Below are 27,485 nucleotides of genomic sequence, written 5' to 3'. Positions count from 1 at the left end.
GGTGGGGCAGATGTCCCTTGTGCAGAGAGAGTTAGATTTGGATGGCATTTGTGCAAACTGAAATCTAAATTGAAGCATAAAAATAAAGCAGCCAGTATTTAACCTGCACAGAAACAAAATAACTCCCCCCAAATCTAAAGCCCCGTTCACACACGGTGCAATTAATTTCTATTCAATCTTGATTAGAGTGTGTATGGGGCATAACTCTCTCTGCACGTGTTTCATCTGCCTCATCTGCAGTGCAGCATTGTTTTGTCCATGGCTTTGCTAACACGTCTGAATAAGGCAAAAGAAGCTCTGAAGAACAGCAACATGTGTAGCCAAACATGGTTCCATCAACTAATTAGTTGGTCCACTGGTAAATATCATCACCTGAAGCCAAATGTTTCAGTATAATAATACCATCATCACCACAATTATTCAATGTGAATTCCTGACGGTTTTAGCATCTTTTCCTTGGGTGATATAACACCTTGTACTGTGGCTTCTTTCTTATAGGATTATTTTGCTCAACATACTCACTAATTGAGAAAAATCTAATCCGTCCAGATCCTCAACCCCAGTGAATGCCATCAAATCAGCTGCCATATGTCTTAAGATGCAGAGATGCCTTCACAATGACCTTGCATCATTATAACTATGTATAACACAAGGGGTGTAAACAAAAGCCTTGCTATAGTGTACAATGGAGCAACTAACATGGCAAAATCGAAGATTATTTCAAGATAGCGAAATGCGTTGGTGATGTTTTTTCAGTTATATTGCAGCATGCAAGGGAGAACATGATTGTTTTCCTAATTGACTATATAAAGTGGGACAGTGCAGCCCTCTAGATTACCAAAATATATTCCAACCTCAGCCCTCCATTAGCAAATCCAAATATTTTTGGCTTGTATTATGACTAAATATACCATTAAACTAGCAAAACAATGCAAAGTGGTGCACCGTAAGCCTGCCCTGTGTTAAGAAACTCCTTACGTGGATATTAGAAGATCGAACATTTAATACCGTCATGTAGCCTACAAGTCTGCTGATTCTGGCACATATCTCATTGCCCACCCTCGTGGTGCCCTGTTGAAGCTTGGTCTTTGACACATGAGTTCCAGTCCACTGGTGGACTCCTCGATTTGAGCTTGTAGTTCTTCGAAAATTGTGGGAGCTGTGCCATTATCAACCATAGATAAACTTCCGAAGGGGATAGGAGTTCTTAATAAGAAAAGAAAATAGGTTGTATTGATACACAAGCCTTTTTGGGGACATATTGAGTAAAACACGTGGACCTGACCCATAGAGAGTATTTCTATAATATTTGTATTGAATATTCTTGTCTACTTAAGCACTTCCCTCCAGAGTTGTCCACTTTACTTAGGAAATAGGTGGAATCAGGGAGGATGTTCTACTCTCCTGGGAGTGTGGGAGAACTCCCTGCAGGTTTGGGGAGGATTGGGAGTATGGTACTGTATGTATAGGTGTTTATAATGTGACCTTCCATATGGGTGTATGGTTCAGCACTATGATATTACAGTATATTGTCCCGGTCACCTACACACAGGGGAAATCATTTGAGAAGTGTAAAATGTCCACTCGGCAGCCTTGGACCAGTTTGATTGCTTCAATTTGCACAAAGGCACCTAGCTTTTACTGGGGTCATGATTGTACAAGGCAACAGAGATGCATTTGCACATGCACAGGAGTAGGCACAAGTTATCCTAAACGGTCAGCTCTAGTCTGAGACATTAGAAGGATTCTGCATGTGAGGATAAGACAAGACCATTGGTTCAAGCGCTATCTGGATGATTGATCAACTGTAAGTTGTCCGACAGTGACTAAGCAAACACCAGATGGTCATCAGGGTCAAATGGTTGACAGGGTTAAAAGTCCGATAGGTTTAAACAGTCGGCATTCAAATAATCGACACAAGAAAGTAAACTTATGGGTTTTCAACGTGTATCATGATTTTGAGGGTTTGGGATAGGTACTGGGGGAATGTATTAAGGTTAGGCCATGGGGGGGTTAGGCACTAAGGGGAGGGATAGGGTTGGGCTAGGCACTAACTAGAGGCTTAGGCACTTGTGGGAGGGTTGGGCACTAAAGAGAGGGTTAGTTAATAAGGGAAGGGTAAGGCACTTGTGGGAGGGCTAGGTTGTGGGAGGGTTAGACACTTGGGAAGGGAAGCGGTCATCTATTAGAATGAACTTAGGTCGGGGCGTGGCCTAGCTGTGCAAGAGATAGGACGCCATCACAGGGAGCTCCTGTACATTTACCCCAAATAGTGCCCTTCTCTGCCCAGCATACCTCAAATCCTTAAAACCTGCAATAAGGAGTTGCCCCAGACGACCTCCGATAGGCGGCTGACGGTGCTGCGGAGCCGGGGGGGGGAGAAATCTCTCCCTGCGGGTTGCGGCCCTCAGCTGCCTTGAAGCCGCGGCCTCAGGTGATACCTGGCGCCCAGAGGAGAAGCTCCACGACCGCGAAGACGTCAGCAGCGGGTCCCCCGTGACTGCCAGACGGGGGGTCTCTTCGGGAGGTGGTGAGTAGTGAGAGCGCCCGCCGCCCTCCTGCAGCTGCCCCGAGTGTGAGCTCCGTGGACGGGAGGTGCGGAGGTGCACTCCCTCACCCAAAGCAGCGGCGGACATCTTGGATCCGGCCGCTCGCGCCGGAGCGATACCCCCCTCTGGAGCTCCCCGCTACTTCTGGGGGCTTCCCCTGACCGCCCCTGTGCCCTCCGGAGGGAGAAGAAAAGCACGAGGGAGGTGAACGCTCTCTGGCGGAGGCCCGGAAACGGAGGCCTACCGCGAAACTGAAGCAGGGGCCTAAATTTTTACACGCAGCCGCTGATTAAGCTCCACAGGTACTGGGAGGCGGCGGGGGGGGATCCCAGGCCTCCTCACCTCTCCCCAAGCACAGAGGTCTCCTGTCCAGACTTGGGGGCACCCCTGGGATTACCCTAAGGCCCTGAGGAGCCCCACAGGACCTCAACCCACCAGAAGCCCTGCAAACACCCAGGTACCTTCACTCAAGTTGTGATCAGGGGCCCCCCATTGATCCCTGCAGCAGCCCAGTGTCCTAGGCTGGTTTATTGCACCTAGATAACCTCTGGACTCAGTGAGGCACTTACAGCCGACAAGGTCAGTGTCCTTCAACCCCCACTGAATATCGGTATACCAAGCAAACTTCCACACTGCCCGCATTGTTATTATTACTATATCACTGACCCAGTGATAAATGGGACTGTGGCGCCACCTAGGGGTGCTGGCTATAACTGCGACCTATAATCTCAATGCTTCTCTAAAAGCTATGTCCTAGGCGGATAGCTCCACACCTGGATAAGCCCTCTATGTAATCTAACACCTGTCACGTCCAATCACCCCGCCTCTATCTACTAGATCCTGATCTCCCCCCAACCTAATCGGGGAAGCGCTGTAGGCCCTGAAAATGCCTGGCAAACGCAGCAAGACTCCTAAAACAGTCCCGCAGGTGGACTTCTTTAAGTCCCCCTCCCTGGGCTCTAAGAAGGGAAGTGAGACGAGGTCACAATCACCTAAACCTCATTCCTCCTCCTCTGCGCAGTCCACCTCGCCATCGATGGATCCTCCTCCTTTAGATGCAAAGGCTTTGGATGACAGCCAAGCCCTTACAGTAGGCACCATGAAGCTTCTTTTATCTCAATTTAAAAAAGACGTGTCGGAGGAATTTAAGAATACCTTACAAGAATGCCAGAAATCGATTGACGACTTGGGGGACCGTACAGATCATATGGAATCCAAAATGGGTGAGTTCGCCTCTTCCCACAATGTCCTGATCTCGTCCCACGAAGCACTGCAGGCCGAGGTCGCTTCCCTGCGAGACAAGCTCTCAGATCTGGAGGACAGGTCTCGCCGAAACAATATCAAACTCCGAGGGGTCCCGGAAACAATCTCCAACAGCAGCCTGAACGATTTCGCCATTGACATTTTCCGGAAACTCCTTCCAAATACCTCATCCTCAGATCTACTGATTGATCGGATCCATAGACTGCCCAAAAACAAGGGTGCCCCGTCTGAAGCCCCTCGCGACGTCCTCATGAGGATCCACTTCTTTCACATTAAAGAAGCAATTCTCAAAGCAGCAAGACCCTCAGAGGAATCGACCAAAGCCCTAGGCCCTATACAAATCTTCGGGGATCTCTCCCGAGAAACGCTGGCCAAAAGACGTTCCTTTTATCCCATCACTGCTGCGCTCAGGAAGGAAAATATCCTCTACAGATGGGGCTACCCTACCAAACTGCTTATAAATAGAGGCGGCTCGACAGTAGTCATCTCAACCATTGAAGAAGGGAAGCACTTCCTATCAACCTTGAACCCCGCTAGATCCTCGCCAGGCCCTCCGTCGGGGAGTGGACTTCAGCTGGACTGGTCCGCCCCGGACACGGATCACTAGAAGCGGTACCTTGTGTTATATTTTTCCCTAAGGCCCTCATGGGCGTGTTACCGCTAGATATAGAATCTGAATTTATCTAGTAAAGTTAGTTCAATTAGTCTATTTCCTTAAAATGTTGTTCAGGCCTCCCTGTAGAACAAGATACTGCCGTCAGACCTACGCTCTGTCGATACCTTGCAGTATTTAGTGCTAACATCTGGGTGGCCCAGAGACTCTTTATTTACTATGTTTCTTCAATGTTGAAAATGTCTTTATATTAGACAGGTTACTGTTGTTTCTCTTATTTCCCATGCCCTCTCTCTTTTCTTTTCTACCCATCATCTGGACTCTGTCTAAATGTCCAGGTGTGGTGGCTCTCCACCTGCTCATCCACTACCCCCCCATCGATGTTCCGAGTTGCCATGGTTTGGCATCCTACCATCCCCCCGACAGGGGGTTTCTGTCCCACCCAACCCCTCTCATTTCCCACTCCGCTCCCTCGCTCCCCTGTCACTCTTACTGCATACCAGCTGTTCTCGCCTTTATATCTGACTATGGTATCATATATTATATATCCACATATAGATTATGGTTAACTGTCTCTCTATTAATGCCAAGGGCCTCAATTCGCCAAATAAGAGGAGGCTAGCACTAGATTACTTTCATAAACAGAAGGCCAACGTTGTGGCTGTACAAGAAACACATTTTATGGCCTCCGCCCCTCCGAGGTTCCATGATAGACACTTCCCCCACTGCTATACAGCCAATGGCCCAGCTAAGAAGGCAGGAGTTGCAATCTTGATCTCCCAACAATGCCCCTTCTCCCTCACTTCCCAATTCTCTGACCCTGAAGGCAGATTTTTGATTTTAACGGGCCTCTTAGACAATAAGGAAGTGACTATAGCATCTTGTTACGCCCCCAACACCAAGCAAATTGCATTCTGCAGGAAACTCTTCACAAAGATCCAGCAATTAGCTAAAGGAGCCATACTACTACTAGGAGACTTTAACTTAGTTCCAGACCCATCAATAGATAACTCACGGAACCAGTCCTTGCCCCGTAGACATGCCCTCCCCCCCTCAAAGAGTATCAAGCAGTTACTCTTAGAATACGACCTATATGACTTATGGCGGGTTAAAAATCCAACGGTGAAAGATTACACCTTCTTCTCACACCCACACAGTACATACTCGAGAATAGACCTAGCCCTCTCGGATAAGTGGTCTGTCAACTCTTTTTCCCAGGTCAAAATACTCCCTAGAACGTGGTCGGACCATTCTCCGCTGTTGCTAAAGTGGGACATAGCCACTAGAATGATCACCCCGGGTCCTTGGAGGCTAGGCTCCCAAAGCCTCACCCAGCCAGAGTCCCACAAAGTAATTCAGGAAGCCGTGGAACACTATCTCTCAGAAAACTCCCCAGGGGACACCTCCACATTTACCCACTGGTGTGCTCTCAAGGCGGTGGTAAGAGGATCCGCGATCCAGATAGCGGCAAAGCTTAAAAAAGATTATAGGAAAGCCCTAGAACGAGATGAAATCGCCCTTGCTTCCTTGGAGTCGGCCCATAAGGCAGACCCAAATGACAAATCCCTCTTTAAGCGGCTAAACGAAACCAGAGACAGGGTCAACGGTCACTACCTAGCCACGGTACACCGCAATTTTGCTAGGTTGAACCAAAAATACTACCTCCTTGGCGACAGGGCGGGAAGGATGTTGGCTAGGAAGTTGAGGGGCAAGAGAGCCAAAGAAAAGATCCACCTGATATACTCAGAACACGGAGCGAAAGTATTTGACCCCAACGAGATAGCTAATGTTTTCTCAACATACTACTCTAAACTATACAATCTACGGGGGGACCCCAACACCCCCCAGCCTGACGCAGGAGGAATAGAGAATTTTTTTGACAAAATCTCCCTACCTGCTTTGCCCCCGGAGGCCCGTTTATCCCTTAACGCCCCCTGGACCTCGGAAGAGGTACAGTGCGCCATTGATTCCCTTCCGATTGACAAGGCCCCGGGACCAGATGGCTTCCCATCAAATTTTTATAAAACATTTAAATCCCAACTATCCCCTATACTGGTCAAAGTTTTCAATGAAGCTTCTGAAACTAAGCATTTCCCCTCAGAAATGCTTGAATCCCGCATAGTTACTATACCCAAACCAGGTAAACCTCCTACCTCGGTCCAAAATTATAGACCCATTGCGCTTCTCAATTCAGACCTGAAGCTTTATGCTAAACTTGTTGCAAATCGAATAAGCCCTCTCCTCCCTTCCCTCATTAAAAATGATCAGGTGGGATTTGTCTTAAATAGGCAGGCCCCAGACAACACACGCAGGGTTATAGACGTTATTGAACATTGTTCAGCAGAAAAGAACCCCCTATTGGTCCTATCGTTGGACGCCGAGAAGGCATTTGATAGGCTCCATTGGGGCTTTATGCAATCAGCCCTGGAAAGGTTTGGCTTCCAGGGACGTATATTAGACTCTATTTTGGCCCTTTATTCTCAACCTTCCGCTAGGGTATTCACCAATGGCTGTACATCACGAAGCTTCCAAATCTCCAATGGCACTCGCCAAGGGTGCCCCTTATCCCCCTTAATATTTGCTCTCGCAATTGAGCCACTGGCTGAACGCATTAGAAGCGAGAACTCCATACTAGGCCCGATAATTGGTAATCTTTCCCATAAGATAAGTTTATTCGCCGACGATGTTCTATTATGTATCCTAGACCCCATAAACTCCCTTCCAGTCCTACATAAAGTATTGCGAGAATATTCCGAAGTTTCATACTATAAACTCAATACCAGTAAGACGGAGGCTCTACCGTTAGGCCTACCGCAAGAGCTAGTAACACAGCTGAAAGAAAGCTATAATTATTCTTGGCAGCCCTGCTCTCTAAAATACTTAGGAATACAATTGGCCCCCGGAAAACATATCATTGATTGTAATTACAATCCCTTACTAAAGGTTTTCTCTGATTTAACTAGGGATTGGATGCTACACGATGTTTCGTGGCTGGGGAGAATAGCGGCTGCCAAAATGGTTCTTCTTCCAAAATTAATGTACCTTTTCAGGTCCATCCCAAGACTTCCCTCTAAGGCCGTTCTTCAAAGATTTAACCAATTTATATCTAAATACGTCTGGAAGGGGGCTAGACCGAAGGTAGCAAAGAAAACCCTAATAAAACCCAAAACAGGTGGAGGTGTGGCATTTCCCGACTTAGAGCGCTACCTTGCTTCCTGTATTCTAAACCAAGTTAGGGACTGGATGTCACCTCTTGATCAAAAACCCTGGATAGTCCTGGAAAGCTCCTACTCCCACCCCATCCCTTTGGTAGACTTGCTGTGGCTACCCCCTACTATAGCGCGCAAACTCGCAACACAATGTAAATCTATCCAAGTAACACTTGACGCCTGGCATAAAGTCGTAGAAGCTACAGATAGGGCAACCCTACCAGCCCCCCCTTTGTCACTTAAATCCCTTAAGTCTCTAATCCCTATACCTCAGCTGAATAGATGGGTGGCTCAGGGTATATTCTCAGTGGGCGATCTCTACATAGAAGGACACCTCAGATCGTTCACGGATATACAGAATAACTATAACATTCCAAAGCAGGACTTCTTTATATACTTACAATTAAGAAGCTGGCTCCAAGCACACTTACCAGCATCAAGCCATTCCCCCTTCATACCTACATATTTGAAAAATTTAGCGAGCACCTCCTCACACAAGGGAGGAATCTCTAGATGGTATACCCAGCTCACGCCAGCCTCGGATGGGCATAAATCACCTTCCCAAACACAGTGGGAAAGAGACTTAAAAATGTCCCTCTCTGAGGAGGACTGGGACGGAATCTTCAAGTCGTGTTTTAAGATCTCACGTTGCTTACACCACTCTGAAATGTTTTTTAAACTTATCCACAGAGCCTACTTCACACCGGAGAGGTTGCATAGGATCTGGCCATCCACCACGAACCTCTGCTGGAGGGGATGTGGGCGGGTTGGAGACCTTATCCATGTCTTCTGGGAGTGCCCGGCCTTGCGGCCTCTCTGGGCGGAGGTATTCCTCCTGATAAGCACTATACTCTCCCACCCTACTGCCCCAGACCCAGCACTTGCACTGCTTCACATTTTCCCACCCTATTTCTCTGTTGCAGACAGATATTTAGTTGGTCACGTGCTCATAGCCACCAAAGCTATGATCGCCAAACAGTGGAAATCAGAGGTCACCCCGACAGTAGATTCCATTCGTAAAAAAATCCACAAACACTATACCTTTGAAACCTCCGGCGCGAAATACTCCTCTGCACCAAACTCAATTATGATGAAATGGTTTGGTTGGTCCCTCTACTGTGATAAGGTGGGCGCCACAAACCTGTTAAGCGATTCTTCTGAGGCCTCTACTCTAACCTCTTCCTCGGTTGGCTTTTAGCCTTTGATCTTTACTGTATATTGTTACCCTATTTACCTCCAGAGTCAGATGATACACCAACTGATTTAAATACTGGTATAACCCCGTTCTTCCAGATCAGAGATATATATCTGTTCAAATATGACTGCCATTAGATAAGCAATTCGATGCAAATGTTCTCTGTATCTCTCTTTTGTACATGTTCCCCTCCTTCCCTTTTTCCTTTCTGTACCCCCCCCCCCCCCACACACACACACAAAATGTCTTACAGACGAAATTTCTTGCAATAAAAATTTAATGTGAAAAAAAAGAATGAACTTAGGTCTACAGTCATTAGGTCGACCCCACTAGGTCGACTGGCAGGAAGGTCGACCTGACTTAAGGTCGACATGGGCCAAGGTCGACATGACTTAAGGTCGAATTTGCATAAAGGTCGACATGAGGAAGGTCGACTGGTCATAAGGTCGACATGGGTTTTTCACTGTTTTTTGAGCCGACATGTGCCGACAGGCGGTATTTCATGCCCTACCATCCACTAGGGCGTGGTGGGAGAATAAAATAGTGTGCCGAGCGCAGCGAGGCACCGCGCCCGAAGCATTGCGAGCGAAGCGAGCGATGCGAGGGTCCGATTCTCATTGCCAACTGTGTCCATGTCGACTGTGTCGACATTCGGATAAAAAACAGTGAAAAACCCATGTCGACCTTATGACCAGTCGACCTTCCTCATGTCGACCTTTATGCAAATTCGACCTTAAGTCATGTCGACCTTGGCCCATGTCGACCTTAAGTCAGGTCGACCTTCCTGCCAGTCGACCTAGTGGGGTCGACCTAATGACTGTAGACCTAAGTTCATTCTGACAGATGTACCGATTCCCTTGGGAAAGGGTTCGGGATTGGCATTATAAGAATAGCGATAGGCTGCAGGAGGGTTAGGCTCTTGGGCAAGGGTTAGTCTAAAATAAAATAAAAAAGTGTCAACCTTTATATGAACGTCGACCAATTAAACTTGTTCAACCTATTGTCTCCCTGTTGACCTAGTTACTGTTGACTATTTATTGACTGTCAACCATATTACTGGTGGTATACAGTATAAGTCACACTTTAGTTCCAACTGCATTGAGTTCTATAATTCATTAATTAATATATGAGTATGTGGTACCATCAGAGCCAGCAGGGGAACACCGAGCATTAATGGTTGGGGGCACCTATAGTACTGGATGAGTGCGGTTAGAAGAAGGTAGTGTTTATCTATGAAGCCGCCCACTCTGGCTTCTTCATGGTAATGTAGCCCCCCCCCTCCTCAGGACTTGCATCGATCCCATTTATCATGGTACTAACCTGTTATAGCTGCCATATTGGACATTGAGTGGTGTATCTGGGGGTGGTGGCAGTGCTTCATTCACATGTATGTCCTGCTCATGTGTGTGATTCACAGTCCAGGGTGATTGGTAAGATTTAGGGATAGCTGTTTTGTTGAATCTCTCATATGGGATCTCCTTTAAGGGCCCAGAATAACCTTAATTCAGAAAGAAAGTTAGTGTAGTGTACCCACTCGCAGTACATGCACTCATATAGTAAATCTTTACCCCACTACAGCTAAAGCAGTCATCTAAAAAAATCAGTCATCCAAAAAAATAGAGCATCTAGTTATTCTATTTCCTAGTAACTGTCCAGTCATTTTCTGCTTCCTAGTAACTGTCCAGTCATTCTCTGTTTCCTAGTAACTGTCCAGCCATTATCTGGTTCCTAGTAACTGACCAGTCATTCTGTTTCTTAGTAACTGTCCAATTATTCTGTTACCTAGTAACTGTCCAGTGATTCTCTGTCCCCTAGTAACTGTCCAGTCATTCTGTTTCCTAGTAACTGTCCAGTCAGTCTTTTTCCTAGAAACTGCCCAGTCATATGTTTCCTAGTAACTGTCCAGTCATTCTCTGTTCCCTAGTAACTGTCCAGCCTTTCTCTATTTCCTAGTAACCATCCAGTCATTCTCTGTTTCCTAGTAACCGTCCAGTCATTCTATTACCTAGTAACAGTCCAGTCATTCAGTTTCCTAGTAACCGTCCAGTCATTCTATTACCTAGTAACAGTCCAGTCATTCAGTTTCCTAGTAACTGTCCAGTCATTCTCTGTTCCTTAGTAACTGTCCAGTCATTCTCTGTTTACTAGTTACTGTCCAGTCATTCTCTGTTTCCTAGTAACTATCCAGTCAGTCTGTTTCCTAGTAACTGTCCAGTCAGTCTGTTTCCTAGTAACTGTCCAGTCAGTCTGTTTCCTAGTAACAGTTCAGTCATTCTGTTTCCTAGTAACTCTCCAGTCATCCTCTATTTCATAGCAACTATCCAGTAATTCTATTGCCTAGTAATGCTGCTTTCCCACTGCAGACCAGTTTAAAGTACTGGTAATCTTAAATGGTATTTAAAACGGTATTAGCATTCCCACTGCAGCAGATTACCGTTTTAAATACCATTTAAGTACCATGACAGGGTATTGTCTAATCGCTGTGCCCAACTACCCCCCCACAAATGACATAACTCTCTTGTTGGATAAAATTGGCCACAGCAGCCATCTTTATTGAAACAATACAATTTTAAACAATAATCCAAAAACATTCCCACGGAAGGTGGTCCCCGAGGCCCTCAATAAATATATATCCACACCTCTAAGCACTTCCAGGAGCTCTTACCCCCAGCCGATAGCGATTGGCTCGAGGGCACCAATTGTACACACCCAGTGCTCATTAATTAACCTCACCCAGGGGAGTCCAGCCCCCTCATGGGGCCCTCCCCGCCGCATAATTAAGCCTCAATGCCACCAACCTCGAGGACCCCCCTCCGCACAGGCCACTGTGACAAAAAGACATCCTATCAAATATTCTACCTAAACTATAAAAAATAGGGAAGGGTGGGTGGGAGCTGTTGAGAAAATCTCCCAGTGACCCCTATTTCCTGCCTGAACCCTGCTTATAAACCCCTCCAACACCCCGTTAAGCCCCTCCCCCTATGACCCTCTCCTTAAGCACTCCTCCTATGACTAACTGCTAGTCAGCTTCCTACAAACCCTGTCAGGGGAGCCTACCCCCAGGCTTTGCCTCCAGTCCGGCTCCTACATGACAGGGTATTGTCTAATCGCTGTGCCCAACTACCCCCCCACAAATGACATAACTCTCTTGTTGGATAAAATTGGCCACAGCAGCCATCTTTATTGAAACAATACAATTTTAAACAATAATCCAAAAACATTCCCACGGAAGGTGGTCCCCGAGGCCCTCAATAAATATATATCCACACCTCTAAGCACTTCCAGGAGCTCTTACCCCCAGCCGATAGCGATTGGCTCGAGGGCACCAATTGTACACACCCAGTGCTCATTAATTAACCTCACCCAGGGGAGTCCAGCCCCCTCATGGGGCCCTCCCCGCCGCATAATTAAGCCTCAATGCCACCAACCTCGAGGACCCCCCTCCGCCACAAAGCACGAGGTTAAACCCTTAACCCCGTGCGCCCCCCCACATCCGGAACGCTGTTTCTATTCCCTCTTGTAGTCCCAAAGACCAAACATCTATCCCCACAGCATTCAGGTGCACACCGTCACCTCTCCAAAATGCCCCGGCACCAGACTCAAGTTCCCTGTGCCTCACCACAACAGCCCCGTTCCTGGCCATAAAACGCCCAATCGCCCTGTTAACTTTAATCCGTGCCTTATTGAGCTTGTCAGCCGACCTCGCATCCCTCCAATAATGGCGTGGCACGATGTCTGACCAAACCGTGATTAATTCCGGAAACGTTGCCCATAACCGTAGTAGATCAAACTTGATATCCCGTATCAACTCCCTAAATGGTCTGCTCCCAAGGTCATTCCCGCCCACATGCAGAACTAATATGTCGGGAACCCTATCGAGCCGAACAAAACGGTGAAATTCCTGCAGCACTCCACTCCATACCATACCGCGTTTTCCCAGCCAACGAACCACTGCCTCCTCTCTATCCAAACCCAGCTGGCGGCCGTTCGGTCTGACATCAGCCCGTAAAGCTCCCCAAAAGACATATGAATGTCCTAAAATCCAAATCAGGCACGGAGGCTGCCCTAAAACAGAAAAAACACTCCCCTAAACGAACATAAGACCGAAAGCGAGACGAACATAAGACCGAAAGCGAGACGATTCCCACCGCCCAATACGCTTAATCAACTCATCCCCAAATCCCATTCTAGCAGCCTCAGTTGCGGCCCCAATGCGGAAAGAGTGACCCGCGTATTCCTCCCCCTTGAGGCCCAACGTCCGCAGGACTGCTCTAAACACACTTGTGAACTGAAACCGTGATAAAAAGGATCCATTTGCATGCATCAGCAAAGGATCCCTCTCCCTGCCCACTCTGACCTCCTTAAATATCCTCAGCCGTGCCACCGGGCACATATCTGAGCCTGGTACAGAGAAGAGAACTACCTTCTTCCCCCTCCCTAACTGATCCGTCTTAGACCTCCTCACCACTAGCTCCACCCTATCCGAGTATAAATCCACGTCCTCTCCTAACAAACCTCCCGGCCTGGACACGCTTGGACTCACGAGCTCCCCAATCCGCAGTGCCCCGAAGAAGGCAAGCGAAAAAGCTACCCCAAACAACCTTTCCTCGAAATTGGAACTACAGACCTCCCCTAACTTCATGCCCATATTCTGTAACAACTGGAAAGACACCGGCCTTCTCTGATCCTGTACGACATGACCTCTCCTCCAACCTTTTAAAGCCTGCGCAATCAGGAAATTCTTAGTGACGTCAGGCCTGCCGCCTGCACGAAACCCAAAAGCCAAGCCCGCCATGCAGCGCGTGATTTTTGCCACTGACCAACCAATCTCCTTACAATGGCCTATATATAGCAAGACAGCCAACTCGTCATCATCCTCCTTCAGACCTACTACCTCCCGCCATTCTAACTAGCTCCGCTATTCCTGATTGTATGCCGACCATGTATTCGGGGCCAAGGATTCCCTGATGAGCTGATCGACTACCCGTCCAGCAGAGCCCAGAGCCGACTCGGGAACCCGGTCCCCTCCCTGTCCGCCTCTGGTTCCAACTCCCGAAAACGCTCCCACTGTGAACGAGATAAAGCATCCGCAATGCCGTTAGAGACACCGGGAACGTGCCTAGCCACAACCCACAAATTCAAAGCCAGACATTCCAATACTAACTGCTGCAAAATAGTGACCACTGACGGTGAAGATGCCGACAATTGGTTAATAGCCATGACAACCCCCAAATTATCGCAGTGAAAACAAATCTTCCTATTGCGGAATAGCTCCCCCCAAACAACTACTGCTACCAAGATAGGAAACAACTCCAACAATGCCAAGTTTTTAACCATGCCTCTCTGCACCCAAGACTCCGGCCACCGGCCTACACACCAATGTCCCTGGCAATATGCCCCGAACCCACCACTCCCGGCCGCGTCTGTGAAAAGGTCTAGCTCAGTAGCGACGCATGTGTCTGACATCCACAAAGCTCTGCCGTTAAAAGCTTCCAAAAAAGTAGCCCACACCCGCAAGTCCCCTTTCAACTCACTACCTAATCTGACAAAATGATGAGGAAGAACCACCCCTGCTGTCGCTGCTGCCAGCCTCCTGCTGAAAATGCGGCCCATAGGCATAATGCGACACGCAAAATTCAATTTGCCCAGCAAGGATTGCAATTCCCGCAATCTAATCTTCTTCAACAGCAATGCCCTCCCTACCTCGGCCTTCAAACCCAGCAATTTCTCCTCGGGCAAGCGGCACTCCATATTCTCGGTATCAATGACAATACCCAAAAAACTGATCACAGTCGCAGGGCTCTCCGTCTTACCTGGAGCAAGCGGGACCCCAAAGTCTGCCGACACCCTTTCAACAGTCCTCAACAATAAGTCACATACTCCGGTCCCCCCAGGACCAATACATAAGAAGTCATCTAGGTAATGAATAACTGAACTACACCCAGAGACATCCTTAACCACCCACTCCAAAAAAGAACTAAAGGCCTCAAAATAAGCACATGACAAAGAACAACCCATCGGTAAACAACGATCAACAAAAAATTCCCCGTCCCAACAACAACCCAACAAACGCAAACTGGTTGGGTGAACCGGCAGCAAACGGAATGCCGATTCAATATCCGTCTTTGCCAATCTGGCCCCTTTCCCAAACCGCTTCACCCACTGAACAGCCGCGTCAAACGATGTATAAACCACCGAGCAGATGTCAGGGTCAATGCCATCATTGACCGACGCCCCTTTTGGAAAAGATAAATGGTGTATAAGACGAAACTTGTTCGCCTCCTTTTTTGGCACCACCCCCAATGGAGAGACTATCAAATCTGGCCATGGTGCCGACCCAAAAGGTCCAGCCATACGACCCAGCTGCACCTCCTTACGCAGTTTATCCTGCACCACCTCTGGATGCTCCCTTGCAGACTTCAAATTCCTCCTCAAGCCCCCTGAAACCTGCACGTCGGAAGGTATCCTAAAACCTTCCCTAAACCCCTCCTCCAACAACACGGCTGTCTGCTGGTCAGGATACCTACGCAGATAGCCCATCATCCTTTCCAGCCGAACCGGTGTCTCCCCCTTTTGAATTACCGTCCCGTGACTTCCCTCTGAAGCATTTATTTGCACCATGGGTCCCTCCACACGAGGAACATTCATGTTTAAATTTGCATTTTGCCCCAAAACGACATGACCCGTCATTAAAGGCAAAGCAGAGTCCCTTCTGCATGGCCGTCCCATTTGTGGCCTCCCTCGGCCCCCCCCCCCGTCCCCACGAAAGGGCTGCCCACTTTTTGTGGGAGCCGTCACCTTTAACCATAAAGCAATATCCTTATGGTCCCAACGTATGTTAGGGCGAACAGCCTTCCTCTGCCTAAACTGCTCATCGTACCTGAGCCAAGCCAAGCCCCCGTACACACGGTATGCCTCTCCTATCGCATCCATGTAACAAAACAGGCCTGAACAATTGTCAGGTGCCTTCTCCCCAATCACACTAGCTAAAATAGCAAATGCTTGGAGCCAGTTCGTGAATGACCGCGGTATCAGCCGATACCGCCGCCGTTCCTCCTCCTCCTTCTTCTCCTCCTTACGGGGCCTATCCAGATTAAAACGCTTTAAAGGGAGCAATGAAAATATATCAACGTATTCCCCTTTCCAAATCTTCTCCCTCACCTCCTGCTTCAGGTGGGCCCCCAATGGCCCCTCAAAGCATACATACACCTCCCCTTTTGCAGTGTCACTGAGCCTTCCACTCTCCTCCTGCGTCCCAACACTGCCCCCTTCTGCCCCTGCACTACTGCTACTTTGCTTACCGCCGGATACCGGCACCCCGCTGCTCACCGGCACCCCACTGCTAACCGGCACACTATTACTGACTGGCACACTAATGCTAGCTGGTGTGCCCGCATTCTGCGGCACCCATGCTGCCGCCGGGGACGGCCCCGCCCCCTGCCGCAAACCCACCAACCAATCTGCAAAACCACTCAATAATTCAGTAAAACCTCTACTCATTTCCCCTTGGAGGGCTAACCCTCCCCCCCCCCTGACTCTGCGCTAAAGCATTAACAGACATAGAGACAGACTCACCAGGCTGCCTGGGGGCTGTGAACCCAGCAGCCGCAGGTCCAGTGTCCTGACGAACTCCAGCCAATGAGGAAGGACCAGGTATTTCTCCATCATCTGCTGACGCTGCCATCTCTCTTCTCCTGTCATCCCGACCCTCAGGTACAGCACCAGCCGGCGTGACCTCGTTGGAGGCGGAGCCAGCTGTGCGCCTCTCGCTCCGTGTACCAGGCCTGCGGTCCTCAGCCTGTACTTCTGCCCCCCTGGCACGACTCACCCCGCGCTGGGCAGCAGCATGCCCCGCATGCCCCACCGCACCAGGTCCAGTACCACGCAAAGCCGGATCTTCTTGCACGTGGGGGGGGTCCCCCCCGCGCGGAGGGTTCCGCCTGCTGGTTGGATTCCTCCCAGACCTGGTCCTGCGGGCGGAAGGTGCCCGGCCCGCCGCCTGGCCTGGAGGGTCCCTAACGGGGCTCCGTGAACGGCGCTGAACCCTGGGGGACACAGATGGGCTAAAGCGCTCCGGAGGCCTGGACCTCCGAGGCCGTGCACCCGCTGGAGCAGCCTCCTGCGTTGCTGCTCCCAGTCCCCCAAGCAGACCTGACATCTGCTGCTGCAGCCACTCAGTCCCTCTGGTGCCAGCTGCCTCCCTGAGGGCAGCAAGCGCAGCGGATACCTCCGCATCAGCGTTGCCTGGGGAAGCCATGGGAGATGTCACGCTGCTTAGCTGTTGAGAAAATCTCCCAGTGACCCCTATTTCCTGCCTGAACCCTGCTTATAAACCCCTCCAACACCCCGTTAAGCCCCTCCCCCTATGACCCTCTCCTTAAGCACTCCTCCTATGACTAACTGCTAGTCAGCTTCCTACAAACCCTGTCAGGGGAGCCTACCCCCAGGCTTTGCCTCCAGTCCGGCTCCTACATTCCCATTGCAGTGAACCGTGTAAAATGTAGAGTGCCTAACCCCCCCCCCCCCCCCAGTGTAAAGAGTGCCTAATCCCCCCCCCCCCCCAAGTGTAAAGAGTGCCTAACCCCCCATACCTGCCCTCTGCCCCCACCTCCCCTCCCCTTGTACTTACCTGCACGGGGATGCAGGGCAGTGGGGAGGCAGCAGGGGTCCATGCAGGGTCCAGGCAGTCCCAGTGCCTGATGAGAACTAGTAGTTCTCACTTTGCGCATATGTAATGAGTGCACGTGCATAATAATGAGCCGCTCATTACATATGCGCATATGTAATGAGCGTCTCTTTATTATGCACGTGCACTCATTACACATGCACAAAGTGAGAACTACTAGGTCTCATCAGGCACTGGGACTGCCTGGAGGCTAAATAACGTCTAAGAGGCATTCCCACTGCCTCTTAAACGTTATTTTAACATGTAGTACTCTGCTTTAAAAACGGGTTGAAATACCATCTTTAAACAGTATTTCAACTCTGGCACTTTCCCACTGCAGCCTTAAAACCGTAAATTGCGCTGAAAATCTGCAATTTACCGTTTTTTAGCTGCAGTGGGAAAGGGGCATCACTGTCCATTTTCTTTTTCCTAATAACTGTCCAGTTACTTTTTGCTTCCTAGTACCTGTCCACTCATTCTGTTACCTAGTAACTGTCCGGTTATTCTGTTACCTAGTAACTGTCCAGTCATTCTGTTTCCTAGTAACTGTCCAGTCATTCTGTTTCCTAGTAATCGATCAGTCATTCTGTTTCCTAGTAACTGTCCAGTCATTCTCTGTTCCTTAGTAACTGTCCAATCATTCTTTGTTTCCTAGTAACTGTCCAGTCATTCTCTTGTTTCCTAGTAACTGTCCAATCATTCACTGGTTCATTGTAACTGACCAGTCATGTTTCTTTGGGCCTTATTCTGCTTGGCAAGGTGGGACCGTATACGGGCGGATCGGGTTTTTTTTTTCATCTGCGCATGCGTAGCTTTGGCAATGCGCAGGTGCGGCGACCTCACACCGCTCACGGACGGGTCTCTCCATGCGAATCAAAAACCTGTCCGCAAGAGTACAGTCATTGTGGGCGGCATGGGGGCGTTTTTAGGGGAGCGGCCGGAATAATGAGGAAAACTGGGCGTAAACATGGGTGTGCACCAAAAATGTACGGTGCTATAACCGCTCGATCGGCGAACGCACCGTGCATTTTGGGCCAAAAAAAGGGGGACGCCAAAGATAGCTCCAGACCACCCCTAGAGATACCGTATGACAGCGGACGCCTGGGTCTGCTAATTAACGCTGATTACGACACAAACACATACACCTGGATGTAATAAGCAATGCTGCAGCCTATTAAGTGAAAACCATTATTTCACAACCTGCAAGCTACACACAGCCCTCAAACACATTGGAAGCATATCTTTCTACACTTCAACATGTAAAGGTTGGTTTCATTTTAGGTAAGATTCATTCTAAGACCTGCATATATATGGCAAGGTAGTTATTTTATAACCATCTACACCCATTCAGAAAGTGTTTTGGTATACTTTAAAAAGCAGGACACTCAATTCACAGAAGTCGACATGTGTTAACTTTTTCGGTACTTGTTTCCTAGCACGGCCACAATCGCGGCCATCGGGTGTAATTTTTAGTGGCCTGCGACGCGACCGACGCGATGCCCCCGATTTTTCCATTGAAATGCATTGAAAACAGTGAAAATCGCGTCGGTCGGGTCGTATGCGGCCAAAAATGCTTAAATGGTCCACACGCGATGGCCGCGATTTCCCCATAGGGAACAATGTTAAATGCCTCAATTTACCCACGATGACTGCGATTTCCCATAGGAAACAATGTTAAATGGGTCAATTTACCCAAATCATCATAGGGAACAATGGTAAATGGGCCAGAAACCCCAAAAAACACCCCTGAACATTGACATGTCCCCCCAAAAGTATTTCACGCCACCCCGCGATCAACGTGAACCCGAAGCGTGGCGAGCGCAGCGGTACGCGTCCTCCGACCTTTTCATACCCCCACTATCCACGTCGGCGTGGAGTTGAGAATATAATAGTGTGGCGAGCGCAGCGAGCCACCGTGCCCGAAGCGTGGCGAGCGGACGCGGATACCTTCACAGGTAAACGCGTCCCTTCGCGGGCTTCACAGGTATCCGCGTCCCCTCGCGGGGCTCGCTGCGCTCGCCACGCTTCGGGTTCGGTGGCTCGCTGCGCTCGCCACACTATTCTATTCTCAACTCCACGCCGACGTGGATAGTGGGGGTATGAAAAGGTCGGAGGACGCGTACCGCCGCCCCTCGCGGGATCGCTGCACTCACCACGCTTCGGGTTCACGTTGATCGCGGGGTGGCGTAAACTACTTTTGGGGGGACATTTAAATGTTCAGGGGTGTTTTTGGGCCATTTACCATTGTTCCTATGATAATTTGGTTAAATTGAGCCATTTCACATTGTTTCCTATGGGAAATCGTGGTCATCACGGGTAAATTGAGGCATTTAACATTGTTCTCTATGGGGAAATCGCGGGCATCGCGTCTGGCCCATCGCACCCGATTTTTTAGAGCATGCGATGGCCGCGATGCCCACGATTTTACACCCGATGACCACGATCATGATCGTTGTGGCCGTGCTAGGAAACAAGTACCACTTTTTCACTGTAGCACAAACAAACTTTATTTAAAAGTAAAACCAATGTGGGGACACATAGATAGTGATTAAAATGCAACATTAGAACATAATAAATATACATGTAATGAGGGTTAAAATGTTGTTTTCTTAGGGTGTTTATTTAGGTAGACAATTGAGTTAATAGAAAACAATTATTGAATAACAGAATAATTAATTAATTGTCTTAATTATAGTTCAAAGGCAAGATTTTCAGTGCCATATATGTGAAGGGTATGCCACCGTGCACGGACGTACGCTCACTCTCACGATCAGTGACATACGCTGAGTTTTCCATTGAAAAAAGGCGAGACCCGTCCATGCACTGTGGCGTATGCTCAGATATACGGAAGATGTCTGTGTGAAAACGAACGAGACCCGTCCGTATACGGTGGTGTATGCTCTGTTGTACGCCAGTTAACGGTGTCTAAGAGGAGACCCGTCCGTATACGGTGGCGTACGCTCAAGTGTATGCCACTCCCCATTGTCGGTGTTTGTGACCGTCCGTATGCGGCTGTGGGCGGACTTACGCTCTCACCGTCCCTGTACGGGAAACGTACGGTGAAACGGACCGTACGTACGTTGCACCGACCTAACCAGAATAAGGCCCCATGTAACTGTCCAGTTATTTTGTTACCTAGTAACTGTCCAGTTATTCTGTTACCTAGTAACTGTCCAGCCATCCTTTATATCATAGTACTGTAACTATCCAGTAATTATATTACCTAGTAACCATACTTCCCAACATGACCCATTCCAGGAGGCACGAGATGCTCTGTTCCTGGACAGTTGCAGGGCTGCAGCACAGTCCAAAAATCAGATAAGGGAGCCGCATCAACTGCCACCCCAATCACCACAGTCCAGGACTCACTGACAGGTGTGGCTCCCCTATTTAAATTTGTGACAGTGGTGCAGTCCCACCTCTGCAACTGTCATTGGCAAGAAAGTCCAGGAACAGATCATTTTGTCCCCCCTGGTAACTATCCAGTCATTTTCTGTTTCCTAATAACTGCCCAGTTACTCTTTGCTTCCTAGTAACTGTCCAGCCATTCTCTGTTACCCAGTTACTGTTATCATGCATTCTCTGTACCCACCCCTTCTCTCAGTACCCCTGGAAATAAATAAGCAGAATTATCTTGCATTTCATCCTTTCACTCTTTGATTTCTCCTTTGCCACCACATCAGTTATTGTAGATGTTGCTGTTTGTGTATTTCTTATGAATACATACTGTTACCTGGAGCTATGTCTCCTGGATGCAAAGACATCTGCATCTGCAGGACCTTGGCAGACTTCTTGGGAACGTGAGGCGGAGTCCTGCTGTCTCCCGGCACTATGTGTATTTCAGAGCGAAAGTTCTCCTTCCCGTTCACCCTTGATGTGCCGGTTGAGTCGTTGACTGCTGCCCACTCTGCGTTAGCAGCATTCACATTGGCAGCCGCCTGTTAATGGACCGAACGTTAGAAAACCAGCATTGATGTGTAACCACTATGGAGGCAACCAATGTGTGTGTGCAACTAAAATGTGTTAGGTCACAGATTACTTGGGGTTACATGAATATAATACAGCGGAGATCAGTAGCAGCCAATCCGCTTCTGTGATTTATCTACCACAGTCTATGACATGGCAGAAGCTGAAGCTTTGGGCAACTTCTCCACTTAATCGCTCTCCAAGGCTTGATACATTCTGACGCATTTCACCAATGATAATGCCAATGAGATGATTGTTATGTATTTCGTATATCTTTCAAAGTTGACTTCATATGTGGGTAAAAAACCACCCTGACCCCAATAGTCCTTCCCGTTCAGAACTGACAGATCAAGTGTAAATTTGTTTTCTATAGTATTCAAGTGATTGTATTCGTAGGTCCAAGCATGAAACGCTCAATTCCCAACAGATATACCTGAATCCGGCTTCTAGTAGCAAAGTGGTGATATCACATAATTACCAGCTACACAGCTGTATATTGTTCCTATGTACTCACATTTATACGATCTGCTGGGTACTCGAACGTGAACCTCTGAGCTCGCTTCTGACGTTCTAAGTACATGCAAGAGCCACGGTTACGCTGTAAGGAGAGTTCTTCCATCATTACATCCTGCGGGATGCTAACCTTCTTGCCCAGGTCCAACAGGGGGGCTGGCGGAGAAATTGGTACAAATATTATGTTATACACAGCAAAGAGCTCAGACCTCAAGGCATAGGCGCCGATTCCGTGGGTGTTCCAGGGCCTGAGCACCCACGGTAAATGTTAGCACGTCAGACTGCAGACAAGAGTACAGCGCAGGGCCGGAGGAAGCGCGGCGGCGGGCAGGCGGAAGGGCACCCGTGCTGATGTCAAACCATGCAGAAGTACAGCCTGTTCAGGGCAGAGCGCGGCGGGACATCGGGAGGGAGCTGACCTCACACTGCAGGCAGAAGTACAGGGCAGAGCGCGGCGGAAGATCACTATATATGTGTTCACTATATCAGCAGCGTCTCGAAACCGTGCTGGGGTAGGATTGTGCATTTGGTCTGTGATGTACAGTATAGTCATGTGAGCATTAATACTGAATCATTTGGGTGGCATTGATTACTTTCAATGCATTTCATGTTGTGTATTGTTACATTGTGCAATAGTGTGTAAAAAGGGGGACTCTGCTACTGTAATGTGTAAAAAGGGGGACTCTGCTGCCGTAATTTGAATATTGGAGACAACTGTGCTGAGTAATATAAATTGGTATTATTTTGTAGCCACACCCCTTCCCCATGAAGCCACTCCCCTAAATTTTTGGCTTGAGCACCCACCATCAAAAACATAAATCGGTACCTATGCCTCAAGCCACCAAAACAGAGCAGGATTTAAGGACAAACGTACGTAAGCAAAAGACTGAGGTGCTAGCTAAGTCACCTGTGCTCAAGCATCGGTATTCATCTTGACACCTGGACTGTTACGATGCGTTGAGGACTGAAACACCAAATTACTGTATTGAGTATGACCAACGCATGAGGTTTACTGCAATCCCTCCACTAGATGTCGCTATTTAGCTTTGTAAGAAACGTAAGCTCAGAGCATTCCACGCTGAGCAGTATGTGACCTTTCTACTAGTTATGGTACCAGACACAGCAGTAAATCCCCAATGCATTGACTTTAGCAGCATACTCTGAAATTTGTGAGGAACATCTAAAGTCTAGTGACTTCCTAATGTGCACACGTAGATGAGAAAATCGGAATGTCAATATTTATGCCTGGTTTGACTTGCCAACGGCGTTGCTGAATTGGACATGGTACAGTATCTTATATAACTGTACTTTTACAGCACACTTGGTTTTATTTTTTTCCGGTGGCACTATACACATTGCTAGGTACTGAATCACCCCCTGAGAGCTGGATTTGGGATAATACAGTGTCATACCCTCCAACATGACCCATTCCAATAGGTACAGAATGCTCTGTTCCTGGACTTCCCTGCCAGTGCCATTTACAGATGTTGGACTCCAGGACAGTCCAAAATTCAAAGAGGGGGGTCACATCAACTGCCAGTGAGTCCAGGACAGTAATGTTTGGAGTGGCATTAGGTGTGGCTCCCCTTTTTGAATATTGGACTGTGCTGCAGCCTCACATCTGCAACTGCCACTGGTAACAACTTCCAGAAACAGAGCATTTTGTACCTAATGGAATGGATCATGTTGGAGGGTATGCGGTGTGCCATGTAAACCCAACATTTCTCTGCCCTGATGTAGGGATGGCCATCGACCATCGATGATTCAAAATCATCGAAGGTTTATGCCCGATGTAGAATAGTTTTGCCATCGATGTGGGAGAAATAGATGGCTTCCCTCTATCGATGTCAAAGCATAACCAAAATGTTTCTTTCTTTCTTACCCAAGGGACCGGGACGCATAGCTCCACTCCCGACACCTGTAAAACCACACCTCCATGTTCTGATTGGTCCACAGGCTAGTCAGTCAAATAAAAGTGATGGCCAATGATAGTTAATGCAATCGATGGTCATACATCAAATAGTCAGTGGCGTAACTATAGCACCGCAGCCCCTGCGGTCGCGGGGGGGCGCTGTGCATGTAAGGGCGCGGGGGGGCTGCAGTGCTATAATAATGCCCCCGCCCCCCATCTCCCGCAGGCTTACCTGTCTCCGTGTTTTGGCTCCCCTCCTGGCTTCAATCAATTCTATGGAGACGGACCACGATAAAATGGCCGCCCCAAAAAGCAGACAGTTCTCTGAAACTGTCTGCGGTATGGGGGCGGCCCTTTTATCGTGGTCCGTCTGCATAGAATTATTAATTGAAGCCAGGAGGGGAGCAGGAACACGCAGACAGGTAAGCCTGCGCCGATGGGGGGGGGGGAGGGCGCACCGGCGGCCGGGGTGGGGAGGGGGGAGGCGCCCCCCATTAACGGCGGGGGGCGCCCCAAACCAAGCTACGCCACTGCAAATAGTATGCTACCATTGGGAGCTCTTTTTTTCTCTATTCAATTACAATACTCTTTAGTAAATAACACATTTCAATATACTATCATACCTAGAATTCAAACCCATAACCTGTTGAATTCCAGTCAAACATCCTGCTCATTGAGCTATTCGATCCTGCATGCAAGTATTGATATTACTTGCATCACACCAGCCAAATTCCTGGTTTGGCTCCAGGAACAACTAGCACTGGTGTGAAAGGCTCGGGGGCCAAAATCCTGGGACCGATGTGCTGGGATTTCAACCCTGCTAGCTAACAGGGTTGCACCCGGGACCAGCCCGGTATACAGGCCGGTGTGAAAGGTACCTACATGGCTGGCTGGCGCTGGCCATGGTGGTGGTAGTGCCTGCCGCTGCTGGGGAAGGGTCATTGCCTGGGGACAGAGCTGCTGCCTGGGGACCCCTCTCACTGCAGCCGCAGCTGGGGGAAGCCGCCGGGTCTCTACTGCCTGCTGACAGAGCTGCTGTGCGCCCAGATCTGCATCGCTCGCACCCCGGGAACCGGAGATACCGCCAAGCAAAGCTGGAACATTTTCCCCATAGGATAATATGGGACCTGCTAATTCAGACCCCCACCTGGTTCCAACGGCTGCCGGTCCCCCCGCCCACATCACTCAAGCTCGTGGTTGATCTAATTCGAACCCAAATCGCCGGGCCTTTGATCTGATACTGGGCTTTTCCATATGGGTCAATTGGTTCCCAAGATATTGCAGGTAAACTGATTTTTTTTTAAATTTCTTTGAGGGCAGATTTCTCAGGAACCAAATGGCCCAGTTTCACGAGACCAGTATCAATCAAAATCCTTCAAAATTATACTGGTGTAAATGGGTCAATTGGTTCCGAAGATATAGCCAGTTAAAAAATATAGCCGGTTAAAGGGGGGGGGGGGGTCTGTTTTTTGGGTGTATTAACTGTTATTTTATTGTACACACTGACTGTCTGCAACTTGTAAGCACTACCTATATTTATTGATGTGCTGTTTTTCCATACCATTATAGCATTAGCCAAATCATTATAGACACCCAATACTGTAATTAAATAAATGGATTTAACTAAAGGAAGCAGCAGCATGCTATGGGTACATCGGCATAGATAAGAAGTAGGGATGGCCGTTGGTGTGGTTATTACCATTAATGGTGATAAGGCAAGTGGCCATCTATGGTCACTAACTATGCAGTGGAAACCCATCAATTTTTTTTTCACCATCAAATGGTCATCCCTGTTCTTTGATTGGCTGGTCTGTGGACCAATCAGAACATGGAAGTAAGGTTTTAAGGGTGTTAAGGGCAGAGCTATGCCCTTGAGGAAGTTATGCTATTCCATCAATGGAGGCAAACCATCTGTCTCTACCCCATCGATGGCAAAAGCATTTAGCATAAGCCATAAATCATCAATGATTATGAATGATCGATGGTCGTTGTTTATCCCTAATAAGAAAACCCTGTGTGATTGTGTGCTGCTTCTGTCTCTCTCCTATCAGAGTTTCCCACAAGGGGGAATAATTCTCAGCAAGAACTCCGGAGCAGCTACAGTAAATTACTGTCCTTAATGGCGCCCCAGGTAGAATCCGAAAAATGCAGGAGATTAGAAACACAATGCATGGCTGCAGGAGATTTATGACTAAAATGGGAGCCTGCTGTAGGATGTCGGAAGGTAGACCACTATGCTCTAGGCACCCTCCCTACTAATGGGTAATCCAGCACTGCTCACAATGTATGTTCACTACTAGTGCACTGTTCACTGGGCAATGCCTGTAAATGTGATACATGTTTTTTTTTCTACTACAGCATTATTGTTTTCCCAACTTGGAGTTGAAGAATTTCCTGATTATCCTATTCCTCCCTCCACTCCTTCCCACTGGAAAGTATAGGGGGGATACATTATGTTACTGTATTTAATGCAATACTTACATGTAAACTTTGCATGTTTTGGGCATCATGCTAATAAGAAGCATATTTGCTTCCTGTAAAATCATGGTACAATTCAGGGGGGGGGGGGGGGGGGGGGGTGGGGGGTGGGGGGGGGGGGGTTGGTTTATAATAACAAACCTCCCAACATATCTGCTCAAAGAATTGGGACTCTGCAAGAAAAATGGGCAGTCCCCCCTGGAAAAGGGAGCGTGGCCTCAATGCATCTCTGATGCATTACTTTGGGGGTGTTATCCTTATTTAAGACTTGATGAGACTAGCCTACTCTTTCAGGAACCCTGAAGAGTGACTGGGAGACTATTGTACTTTCCAGAAGAATATGCTTAATTCCAAAAGCATTGCTAATCAGTACCTTCTATGTATTTATGTATGCCTCTATCATATGTTACATATGTTCTGTGTGCACTGGGCCTCGGGCCACATCGGCAGCACAGATGACATAATGGTTAGCAGTCATGGGTTTGATTCCCACCACTGCCCTAACTGTGTGGAGTTTGTATATTCTCCTAGGAGTGGGTTTCCTCTGGGTGCTCCAGTTTCCTCCCAACAAAAATTAGGACAATGGGCAGGGGTCTGTAAATTTGCTTTTCATCCTGCAGAATGTATTTCTCTTCTGATAACATCTTACTCACCTTCCCCTCTTATTTCTCTGACTATAGCTGACGCCAGACCTTTCCTCTCCTTCACCATATCTGCATGCGTGGGAAACATTATCCTGGCTGGGAAGAAAGGAGAAGAGTAATTGTAGCACAAGATTACTTCATTTAATCCTTTTATTGCTAGAAGATTTAATATCTCTGCCTGCGCACATATGAAAGAGTTATCCAGAACCGGGAGAGCGGAGATCACTAGACGAACAGAGGCGAAACAGTCGGTCAGGGGATTATACAACTTTCCGCTTGTAGTCTGGGAACAAATAAAGACAGGCGCATTAGGGATGAAAGTGGCAGAAGCACAGAGGTAATTACCACGTGCAATTATTTGGTTGTGATCATAAATGGGGCGATGCTTTGCCTTCTATTGGCAGTGGCTGAATAGACTTGTCTGCGTGTTCATTGAAACGTAGGGCTGCTTTAGCTGCATGGAGTCCACTGGACTAAC

At 48.3% G+C, this 27,485-nt stretch overlaps 1 protein-coding gene across 1 annotated transcript; it reads right to left on the bottom strand.

The window, feature by feature from the left end:
- Window positions 1-248: 248 nt before the first annotated feature.
- Window positions 249-27,222, bottom strand: MYOZ3 (myozenin 3). Its single transcript, XM_083179595.1, has 5 exons — window positions 27,017-27,222; window positions 21,975-22,129; window positions 21,228-21,432; window positions 10,150-10,327; window positions 249-1,206 (listed from the first exon to the last, which is right to left on the bottom strand). The coding sequence occupies exons 1-5, from the start codon at window positions 27,093-27,095 to the stop codon at window positions 1,020-1,022; spliced, it is 804 nt and encodes a 267-aa protein (XP_083035721.1). The 5' UTR covers window positions 27,096-27,222; the 3' UTR covers window positions 249-1,019.
- Between the last annotated feature and the right edge of the window lie 263 nt (window positions 27,223-27,485).

Source organism: Crinia signifera, chromosome 4 (assembly GCF_055691185.1).
Source record: "Crinia signifera chromosome 4, ASM5569118v1, whole genome shotgun sequence".
NCBI classification, from domain to species: domain Eukaryota; kingdom Metazoa; phylum Chordata; class Amphibia; order Anura; family Myobatrachidae; genus Crinia; species Crinia signifera.
Note: the sequence above shows the minus strand (reverse complement) of the source record. Positions and strands in the feature narration are given on the sequence as shown.

What these genes read in the sequence shown, in the direction of transcription:
- MYOZ3 (XM_083179595.1), bottom strand. Translation starts at nt 27,095, where the DNA reads ATGTTTCCCACGCATGCAGATATGGTGAAGGAGAGGAAAGGTCTGGCG. An exon ending in ACCCAGCAGATCGTATAAAT is followed by an intron (nt 21,433 to 21,974) that starts GTGAGTACATAG and finishes GTCCATTAACAG; the next exon opens with GCGGCTGCCAATGTGAATGC. An exon ending in TCCAGGAGACATAGCTCCAG is followed by an intron (nt 10,328 to 21,227) that starts GTAACAGTATGT and finishes TTCTGAATTAAG; the next exon opens with GTTATTCTGGGCCCTTAAAG.